The sequence below is a fragment of the Salvelinus alpinus genome, chromosome 11 (assembly GCF_045679555.1).
Source record: "Salvelinus alpinus chromosome 11, SLU_Salpinus.1, whole genome shotgun sequence".
NCBI lineage: Eukaryota > Metazoa > Chordata > Actinopteri > Salmoniformes > Salmonidae > Salvelinus > Salvelinus alpinus.
The window spans coordinates 25,380,512-25,391,564 of record NC_092096.1 but is presented as its reverse complement, the minus strand read 5'-3'; the positions used below and the strand labels follow the sequence as shown (position 1 = coordinate 25,391,564).

At 44.1% G+C, this 11,053-nt stretch overlaps 1 protein-coding gene across 2 annotated transcripts; it reads right to left on the bottom strand.

The window, feature by feature from the left end:
- Window positions 1-16: 16 nt before the first annotated feature.
- Window positions 17-10,681, bottom strand: LOC139533804 (EF-hand calcium-binding domain-containing protein 4B-like). Of its 2 annotated transcripts, none has more exons than XM_071332200.1 (17): window positions 10,306-10,681; window positions 8,817-8,928; window positions 8,227-8,419; window positions 7,734-7,880; window positions 5,728-5,818; window positions 5,422-5,517; window positions 4,680-4,867; window positions 4,435-4,506; window positions 4,297-4,345; window positions 4,053-4,135; window positions 2,986-3,628; window positions 2,606-2,744; window positions 2,065-2,146; window positions 1,734-1,848; window positions 1,486-1,587; window positions 840-916; window positions 17-626 (listed from the first exon to the last, which is right to left on the bottom strand). In XM_071332200.1, the coding sequence occupies exons 1-17, from the start codon at window positions 10,531-10,533 to the stop codon at window positions 539-541; spliced, it is 2,505 nt and encodes an 834-aa protein (XP_071188301.1). In that variant the 5' UTR covers window positions 10,534-10,681; the 3' UTR covers window positions 17-538. The 2 variants fall into 2 exon arrangements, with proteins under 2 accessions (XP_071188301.1, XP_071188302.1); XM_071332201.1 differs by having other exon boundaries at window positions 2,986-3,526.
- Between the last annotated feature and the right edge of the window lie 372 nt (window positions 10,682-11,053).

The following is an 11,053-nucleotide window of genomic DNA, read 5'->3' as shown; positions in this document are numbered from 1 at the left end:
GGAAAGAATCAAATAATTAGATTTCACATCAGTATTTTAATCAATTTATGACAATCATTATTTTGTTGTGCTTATGTTGTAACAGACTAACAACTTAAATCAGGCTCTTATTTACATATCCATTCTGTGTTTTTATTAACAACAAATCACAACTAAAGAAAAACATTCATTCTAGACATTGAAATGATTGATCCACTTTTTAAATTGACAAAATATACCATTAGTTCTACAGTAGAACACATGTCTATTGCTCATAACAGTCAGCAGGTCCAAATAACAACACAGAAAACGGGTTGTAATGTAGACTAGAGCTAAATCCCCTATGATCCAGCTCAACTGGGCTCTTTTGCCTTTAACAAAACAGGTACTGAAAGAAGAGCCGTCCTAATTTGAGACATTGATTAACACATGTACACAAAGTTAGGATTTGGCTCCGAGAGCACAGAGAAATAGTTAGATTGAAGAGTTCCTTCACTTGTTATCAGGAGTCTCCAGCCATTCCAAATGCTCTCTCTCTCTCTATTCTGTCAGAGTGTCTTTACTTGCAGCAGGCTTTCTTCTTGATGGGCAGGGCCTCCAATAAGACAAACGTGTCTCTCACCCGATCCTCCTGCTCTTTCAGCACTCTGGACACACAGACAGATGCATTGACGTGTCACACACCGTCCCCAAATTGACTCCTAACCTCTGGAGATTTGAGTTCATCTGAAAGGATTAACATCCATACAAAATTCCTATTCTAATTTATCAGAGGGGGAGGTGGGAACATTAACATAGCTTATACCTGTCCAATTCACTCAGATCTGGATACCTAGGGGCTGTCCCTCTCCCTCACTTACCTGGCCAGGTGGATCATGGCCTCTGTCACGTTGTAGCCGGTGTAGGCACTGACCTCATAGAATATCACACGGGTGTCCTACAGGGGAGAAGAGACTCAGGTCACTGGTTGTAATTTAGCTACAGTTGTAGGATCTTCATTTGAACCAGGTTGGAAAATAATCCTGCAGCAACAGGAAATGTTAATTATAATTAATGGACATTCATTTTATTTTTTAGGGGTGCCAGCTACTGGCTCTCCAACACCACCTCCATTAGCATGTGGTCTCCCATCCAGGGACTGACCAGGACCGACCCGGCTTAGCTACAGAGGCAAGCTAGCAGTAGGATGCACGATGGTATGCTGCTGGCAAGTCAAACATTTTTACGTGGAAATTACAAACTTTAGAAGCTTTTTTATACCTTGAATATGCAACAAGTTTACATTTCCTGCTGTGCAAGAAAATTCCTGCAACAGGATGGTCAAATTAAGATATGGCATCTGTAGAGGACCTACAGATGACAATAGTGACAGCTATGCGAGGTCTCGTCCATATTTATAGACAGTGAACAGATTTCCCCCACTCTGTGTTGGTCGTTCAGTTCTTGAGATTATTGTCATAGTGTGCTATAGGATGATACTTATGAGTCCCTAAACAGAGAACTCACGTGGGCCAGAGTCTCTGCATCTTTAAGTGGTACCTCCCTCTCGGACGTCGCATCCATCTTGTTGCCCAGGAGCAGGATGGGAATGCCCACTCCCGCAGCTTCCTGGGAAAACAGAGGTCAATGAAAGGTCAGGCGTCTGCTTAAAACGTTCAGATAGAAATAAACTGTTTAGAACAGACAATTAAACTGTTTAGAACAGACAATTATTTGTCATGTCCTGTCTGGCCAAAGGCCAAATGTGGGCTGACCTGTACGTTGATGAGCCAGGGTCGCACGGCCTTGAAGCTGTCCAGCAACGTCACGTCGTACATGACCACCACGCCGTCTGCCTTACGGAAGAACTGATTGGTGATGCTGCGGTACCTGTAGCCAACACAGAGAAAGTCACAGCTGGACAAAATGGAACCCTGTTTATTTTGCCAAAGTGCCAAATGCCAACCTGAGAACGTTGCTTTGTTGTCATTTAAGTCACATTCTCATACTAGCATCCAGGCAAAAATAACACATTGTTTTCTTAGCTACTGGTATCTATTGGTGAGGTTTTGGCAATACTATTTTCACTGGTCCGTGGCCACTCACCTCTCCTGCCCGGCCGTGTCCCACAGCTGCATGGCTACCTGGGTGTTGTCCAGCATTAGAGTCTTCACACTGTAGTCAATACCTGTCAGGAATAGCTCTCAGACTGGTTATTAGGGTACTAAGAGGAATACACAGCAATAATATACCGTAGCATTACATCATTTCATTAATGAACACTAGAGGGGGTAGTTGAGCTATTCATCAAGCTTGATTCTTAGGTAATTTTCACAGTCAAAGCGGTGAAATCAAACAAGCTATCCTATAAGGGGGAACCAAGGGGATTCAGAGGAGAATTAAATTAATTCGATGTGACATAATCTGCGGTGGTGCAATGCGTACCGGGGGTTCATAGACAGGGTGTGACTTTACAAGCCCTTTCATGTGATGCTGCTTTGCCCTTCAATCTTCTGATAGTAACTCACACGTACATAGGAACGCGCGCACACACACACACACACACACACACGACCGCTGCCACTGTATTAACACACAACAGGTCCGTGACACCCGTGGTACACAGTAATGTGTTGTCGGTTCTTACCCACAGTAGCGGGGCTGGAGGGGTGGAAGCGGCCGTCACAGAAGGTGCGCAGCAGGGAAGTCTTGCCCACGCTGGAGTTGCCCACCAGAACCACCTTAAACAGGCGGTCCGGGGCAGGCACGGCCCTCTCCTTCACCCTCTGGAGGGATAGGCAGAGGTCAACAGAATGATATTTTCAATTGATTGCATATTGAAGAGCTTCTTTGGAAATGTTGTTGATCACTCAGATGAAGGGTTTTAGTTCTGCTGCTTAACACAATGACAATAGATTTGATCTTATTAGGTAATGTCCTACTACAGCAGGGTTGGGGTCAACTTCATTCTAACTGAGTCATTCCAAAGTGAATTAAAATACAATACACGAATAGAGATTTGCTCACATTTTGGGTCTCCTTGCCGACGGGCTGTCCTCGAGGTGACGAGGGGATATTTCTGATTCTGCTGAAACTACCACGGTGTTTGAAGGGGGACACTGTCGTGACCGGGACGGGTAGAGGAACAGGGGCTAAGAGGATACTACTCTCCAGATCGTCCTTCTCTTGCTCCTCTTCCTCCTCGTCGTCTTTCTCACTGAGCTGGTGCAGCAGGGGCTGGGGCCCTCCATGAAGCAGGTGGGGGAGGTGGTCCTCCTCGATGGAGATAACCCGACGGAGAGGCCACCCATCATGGGGACCGTCCAGCCCGTCGCCCCCAACCTCCGGTTTACTCTGGTACTCTGTATGCCTGTCCCTTTCGTTCTGGGTGGGGGCGAGAGTCTTCTCTGACTCGAACTTGGAGAGCCTCTCCTTCACCCTCACCCCCTGCGCCTCCACCTCAACCACTTGTGTTGGAGACGAGGTGTTCGAGTGGTGGTAGCCGTTGGCCAGGCCGTAGTTGGTTTTCGGCGAACGTGGTGGACAAGCGGTGTCAACATCGTCCTCGCTAGATGAGGAGGGGGAGGAGACAAAAGAGATTTGAAGGTGTTCTACTGGCAGCGCATCAAGGAACTCATAGGAACCCCCATTGTGGGTGAGGAGTGAGGCTCTTTGGAGACAAGAGGAAGAAACAGAGGATAACAGATCAAAAAAAATAGTTTCTGAGTCCCATGTTGCCAAGGCACTTTCACGTTAGTCTCTCGTTACAGACCATTATCATTAAATGGTAACTCAAAATGGTTCTGGGTGCTGCCATTACTGTCAAGAGCAGCGCAGAAGTCACTACATTTAAAATATATTGTCAGTATATTATATTGCAAATACACTCCTTATGCTGTAAAGTACCTTACATTAAATTGACTAATTGGGTGCCTTGGCCTCAAAAAATTTTTTTTGATTGCACATCCTGTTTCTCCTCTTTAATCCAATGTTGATTTAAATCACGTTACTGACAAACATAAATTCAGTTTCTTTTCACACACGACCAGACTGGTTAATTATGTTCACGGCACTTCTAAAGGAAATGACCTCACCTTTTAACCAGCTGCTGGCTGGTGTCCGCAAACAGATTGACCAAGCCTGCTCTCTGCTTCTGTTTGAGGGAGTTCCTGGGGTTCTGTAGAGCAAAGAGAACAACAGAATGGAATATAATAGAAAAATGTTTTGTTGTCAATCTCCATATAATGTGGAAATAAATGTGCCTTTGGCTTGAATATGTCTTATCATTCAATATCACCACAAAGGTAACAGTCAAAACATCATGATTCGAGAACTCACCACAGCACAGTATATGTCTCGCTCATCTTTTAAATGTTTGTTCATCTCTCTGGATAGATATTGCAAGGAGGACAAAAAAACAATAAGTTGTCAAATTAAATGTATAACATGCATACTGTGTGTGTGTGTGTAACTTACCTGAGAAGGTCTAGTTGTTTCATCAGGCTCTGTTTCTCTCTCTGTAGTCCCTCAGTGACTCGGTACATTTCCCTGAGCAGAGAGAGACAGTCACCAAAGCTCACTGAACCACACCTGGACAGTAATCTAGTTAATGTTAGCTGTACTAGGAGTGACATGCCATAGCCACTGATGGAACGTTTGTGGAAGTGTGATGCCTAGGTGAGTGTGTTTGGTCATTACATCTAGTGGTAATATTAACCCACATCTCTTTCTCCTGGTGCAGGCGGGAAGCCTGGTCCTGCAGCATGGTCAGTTGTTCCTGGGCCAAGGACAGTTCCTGACAGGTGCTCTCCAGCTCTCTGCTCAGTTCCTCGTTGGTCATCTTCAACTTGACATTCTCCACCCGGCTCTCCTGCTGCTCACTGCTCAGGTCGCGACACTGGAGATCCAACTGGGGGGGTCAAAGGGCAACATTGTTAGGGAGACATGTATTCTATTATAGTCACAGCCTCTTTGTCTTTTATTTTGCTTTATCTGCACTGAAAACACAAAGACTGAAATCAGGAAGGGGGATAAGCCCTGCAGGAGACCAGAGGTGGCCAACCTCCCCCTTGGAGAGTTACCTCAAATTTCTGGAACGTTCCAACATGAATCTGTTCCAACAACTTCTTAAAGTACAAGGTTGCCAACAAACAACGCATACAAAGTAACATGATCGATTCACCTAGCTAACTAGCTGTCGAAAAAGCATCAACTCACCATGTAGCTTATTCTTAATGTTTGTCGATAGGCTACGACAGTGAGGACAGACATTTTCGGAATAAACATGGTTTGTGAAAAACTGAATTAAATAGCCCACTCCCTACCCGGTATCTTATTCTGCTGCTATACAACTTTGTATGCGTTGTTTGTTGGCAACCTTGTTATTTACTAAATTTTTGGAAAAGATTCCTGTTGGAACATTCCACAAATTATACCCACCCAGGAGGCACCTCAGTCACTCACCCTCCTCTGTTTCTGGAAGAGCTGCTCAAGCTCCCTCTCCTTACTGGACAGCTGGTGCTCCAGGTCGTGACTACGAGACTGGAGACGCTCTGAGTCCTGAAGGAGACCAGAGGAGAGACGGGGACAGCACATTAGGATAGGAGAAATGAAACAGAAATAAAGTACAACACAACCTTGTTGAGTCCATTGATATCCTTGTTCAAGGGTAGGGTTCCAGCAGGTGTCTAGAGTTTGGTGTTAAGAGACACAGTCCAGGTCTGGGAGAGGGTCACAAGTCATTTAAACTAACTAATCAACTATATGTACCTGGAGGAGCAGCCGGTCCTTCTCGCTTTTCATTTGTTGCTCCATTTCTTCATACAGACCGCGGATCTCACTGTCGTGTGTGGCTGCTTTCCTGCATGTATGGGGGAGAATGGATTTAATACATCTAGATTTAATAACAACTAAATAACTACTTAACCAGATGCTGTTTACAAGTGGCAGGTTTGAGAGTGATTATAGGTTATTCTGTTTATGTCATAGCCTCACAGGTGTGACTAATTGCCAATGATAATTCATCAAGCCTTCTCATTGGACAATTGACTAATTAACAGAACAGTTGGCATGTATGTAAATCCTGTTTCTGTTCTAGGTGGCTGCCCATGTGAGGTGATGCAGTCCAGAGGTATAGTGGTTCCTGAGAGTAATAGAGGGAAGAAAAATGGATGTCTGCCTCCTGTGATTTGTGTTTCTGGTATGTTGCCTGGTTTGTGACTGTGTTAGTGAGCCACGCTGAAAAGGTGAACTTGTGAAACCGTGCCTTAATTTATTAAATGTTTGAACATGTATTTTTGTTGTCTACTTCTACTTCACTCTGCCTGCTCAACCCAGAGCCAAAGAACCGGTCGCATTACATTAGTCTACCGCATTGCTTTCCCATCTGTAGCTACACAGACCGGTACACACACGTACCAGCATACTGTCTGTAGATACAGATGGAAAAGCACTGCTCTTGGAATATTGCATTCCTTTAACATTCCGCCACCTTATTAAGCAACCAATTAGTAAGAGGACTCAAGTTGTCTTAAGTAGTATCATGAGAACAATGCATACTATTAGTATTACCGACCACAGCAATACAAATACCTAGACAATGACTAGCCGGCTATCATCAAAGGTAGTATAGTGTACATTGTTGTTTTCAGGGGAGAACAATACATTCTCATCTCTGTCTACATGGCAGCCAATTCCTCAGGCTTGCAATCAATGTTCCCTTTTGAGAATAAGATCTCTGAGCTTAACGGTCTATTGAAAGGGATAATTGGGGCATTCTATATGGCATTATGGTAAACCCACATAGAGCTCCGTGTCTACAGGCAGAAACATAAACGCACATGTCACCGAAAGGTTCAACAAGTAATATGGCACTTATGTCTGGAGTAGTTGACTTGCTAGAACCTCGCTGCATTCATTCACTGAAGGCCCGTATCAATCTTTTGAAGCTATTAACTACTCAGTGCTTTCAACTTCCATGTAAAATGACTACTTTCAATGGGATAGAATCCTGAATCAAACATTTGTTCTACAATCTGGTACACAAACAGACCTCTATAGCAAAATAGACCGTAGATCTATCACATGGGTTGGAACTGAACAAGCTATTGTCAGTTCTTTGAATCAATAACTGCTGTTTGAACCGAATAATCACTCTGACGAACTGCAATCGAAGACGAGGAAATACTGGACATGCATTTACAAAGCTGCAAGCTGTTTCAGATTGTGGTTTAAATGGCTGTGGTTGCAGTCCACTAAACAGTCACCCTCAATAACTACTGTGATTATTATTTGACCATGCTGGTCATTTATGAACATTTGAACATCTTGGCCATGTTCTGTTATCTCCACCCGGCACAGCCAGAAGAGGACTGGCCACCCCTCATAGCCTGGTTCCTCTCTAGGTTTCTTCCTAGGTTTTGGCCTTTCTAGGGAGTTTTTCCTAGCCACAATGCTTCTACACCTGCATTGCTTGCTGTTTGGGGTTTTAGGCTGGGTTTCTGTACAGCACTTTGAGATATCAGCTGATGTAAGAAGGGCTATATAAATACATTTGATTTGATTTGACAGTGAAGATATCACACATAATGATCACATAATCATGCCTAAAGGGCCAGTTTCTCAGACACAGATCAAGCCTTGTCCTGGACTAAAAAGCACTTTCAAAAGAGATTCTCCCTTGGTAATGCTTTGTAGTCTGGTACTAGGCTTAATCTGTGTCCGGTAAACTGGCCCAGGGAGTAGCAGAGACAACAGAGGTACTTGTGGTCTCCAACCTCTGGAGGGCGCTCTCCATCTCCCTCCTCTCCTCTTTGGCCTCTTTGATCTGGAAGGTGACTCTGGCCAGGAACTCCTCAAAGTTCGACAGGAGGTGAGGCTCGTCCCTCCTCAGCTGGGCCCACAAGCTGCGCACCTCGCCTGGACTGGAGGAGGGAGGGAGAGAAACAGAGAGACAGAGGGTAAGAGTTCTGATAAAACTACAGGGACCGGTCACATTCAACTCACTGGTTGACCTCCACTATATCAGAAACCATTGGAATCACTGTAAAGACACAGGGTTCCAACAGCGTAGAGAGGTGGAGCCCAAACAGTTCTGTACACCCTGAACAAGCTAAAGCCATGACGGGAAAGTTGAAAGTACAACCCCACACTTTCCAAGATGAGGCAACAACCCCAAACAAAGATATTTGGGGAATACATACAAGGTGCAATATTATAATGTTGAATATGTAATATAGTATGTAATAATGTGAGGTTAACTCCACTCACTCCTGGAACACGTTGCTGGCCCCTAGGCTCTCCAGCAGCATACAGAAGTGACTCTCCTCCTCATCCTCCCACCCTCCAGTCAACCTCTCATCCCATTGGCTCTGGTATAGTGCTTCTGAGGGCTTCCTCGAAGTGGGGAGGGCGGATGCTGCGTCCTCGGCTACAGAGATCCTCCGGCCGTGCAGGAACTGACCTGGGGACAGAGCAGGAAGCATCACCAGCAAGATGTCGTAACATCAGTTTGAATTACAAATCAGGGGGTGTTTCAATTTTGAAAGTGCCCTGCACTCACAATTATCAAGTTTCCGATGGTTGTGAAAAGAGAACTCAAGTTTGTAAGTGCATTTTATACAGAGTACAACCTATCCTTACCTGGGTGAGCATCTACTCCCTGCCAGCTAGGAGATAAATTCATCTATACCTTATCTTTGTCACGTTTGAATGTGGTCCCTCACTACAATGATCTCAAAACATAAGTTATTGAACCACGAGTAAACCATGAGATATACAGCAGATTCTCCCTTGGGGACTAATAAAGTCATATTTAATTGAATTGAAATTGAATGTAGGGAGAAAAACAGGGAACTCACTGAATCCTGATGAGAACACTTCAAGGGTGAGGTAGCCGTTCTGGTCGGTATCTAGGGAGTCAAAGACATTCTCCAGTTCTTCAGCAGTGAGGGGTAGTTCTCTGTGAAGCCTCTGTGGAACACAGACATGCACGCGCACACACACACACACACACACACACACACACACACACACACACACGCACACACACACACATGCACACACAATAAATAGATTGTTTCTTCTGCTAAGAGATGTAACACAACACAAGCCCAACATTCCTCTCCTGCTTCACTCCAGAGAAATATATTCAACTCAGTAGCATTGGATGTGCGTTAACTACAGCTGTAATATCTGTCACCCTGACCTTGTCCTGCCTCTGAATAGAAATGTGTCAAGGAAAACACGCAAAAGAAAGCCATTGAATAGAAAATGGGAGTGATTAACTGAGTTTACAACATTATTGTGGATTTCATATTGTCAGTGCCAGTGGTGTGGTCAACGCTAGACCTGATTGCAAAAAGGGACGGGAGAATATTGGCACGGCAGGTATAGGCCATATGATTATATTCATTAATAGGCAATAACATGTTACATTATCCTTAGATAATGCACACGTCAACATGACCATTTTCCAGGTGATTCTTCTGTCAGCCTTTTTAAGCATTTTCTATGAACTATATAAATCTACACAACACTATCCCCTCTAAGCCCAGACAACAACAAAAGCCGTCTCTTGTTCATTTCAAAACAGTGCTTGAGTGAAATACAAAAACGGTGTGTGTATGTGTGTGCATGCACGTGTTTCTGATGGAAATTCCTCCAGTGTTCCTGGACACAGTGATCAAAGGTGCCGTGCTATTGAGTGGCTGCTTCAGTGAGCAGGTGGAGAGGTTCTCGATATGAAAACCTCTGAATGGTCAATGAGGTAGAGAGCCATAGCACAAAGCACCTCCTGCATGTCACACTGTCCTCTGGTTATCTCATGGTTGTGAGAGACAGCATCATCTGTGTGTGTGTGTATGTGTGTACCTTAACCCATGAAATGAACTTGTTTCAACTCATTTTAGTTGTATCCGTTCAGAATTAATCAGTGACTTCCAACTGGGCACAGACGTCAGTTCAACGTCTAGTTTTGATATACATTTGTCAACTAATGTGAATTCAACAAAAAATGTCACTCTGTCATTGAATTAAGGTTAAAGGTTAGGTGAAAAAAATATGAAATTCCCTTCGTTGATGACTTTTTTCAAATCCATTTATTTTCCCACATTGATTCAACGTCATCAAATTAAAAAAATTTGGTTGAAATAACGTGGAAACAACATTGATTCAAATCAGTTTTTGCCCAGTGGGTTTTGACATAATTCCCATAATTGTCCCTCTGTCAAAACAATGATCTAAGCATGGCTGCATCAATGGGATAGACATCTATGTCCATAACATCTAAGTTTGTAACAAGTGTAAAACTGAGGCAAAACAAGCCCCCCCGTGGCCCCCTCCTCTAACCCTCATATCGCTGCGTGTGATGAAGCCTTTGCCCTCCACATCGCAGGTCTGGAAGAATTCCTTGGTCTTATCCAGCATGGCGATGCTTCCCCAGTCAGAACCCCTCCTGTCTGAACTCTTCCTCATGGGGACAGCTCCTCCTCTGCCCTTGGCCTCAGACTCCTCCATGTCACTAGATAAACTTCTGCAGAGTATTCTGGTGGCTCTGAACAAGGTAGAATCAGACATGGCTGTCTCACTCCTCGGCCTGGCCGGTTTGGGTCATGGTGAGCGATGAGACCAGGCACTACAAGTCAGTAGTGATGAGGCCACAGAGACTGTCTAAGAGTTTTCATATCTCAGTAAATGGTCTGTCTAGGAGTTTTCATATCTCAGTAAATGGTCTGTCTAGGAGTCTTCATATCTCAGTAAATGGTCTGTCTAGGAGTTTTCATATCTCAGTAAATGGTCTGTCTAGGAGTTTTCATATCTCAGTAAATGGTATGTCTAGGAGTCTTCATATCTCAGTAAATAGTCTGTCTAGGAGTCTTCATATCTCAGTAAATGGTCTGTCTAGGAGTCTTCATTTCTCAGTAAATGGTCTGTCTAGGAGTTTTCATATCTCAGTAAATGGTCTGTCTAGGAGTCTTCATATCTCAGTAAATGGTCTGTCTAGGAGTTTTCATATCTCAGTAAATGGTCTGTCTAGGAGTTTTCATATCTCAGTAAATAGTCTGTCTAGGAGTCTTCATATCTCAGTAAATGGTCT

Excerpts from the sequence above, each read along its gene's own strand:
- LOC139533804 (XM_071332200.1), bottom strand. The coding sequence starts at position 10,533 with ATGTCTGATTCTACCTTGTTCAGAGCCACCAGAATACTCTGCAGAAGT. Across the intron at positions 4,346-4,434 it reads AAACAACTAGACCTTCTCAG|AGAGATGAACAAACATTTAA; the intron begins GTAAGTTACACA and ends ATATCTATCCAG. Across the intron at positions 3,629-4,052 it reads AGCCAGCAGCTGGTTAAAAG|AGCCTCACTCCTCACCCACA; the intron begins GTGAGGTCATTT and ends TTGTCTCCAAAG.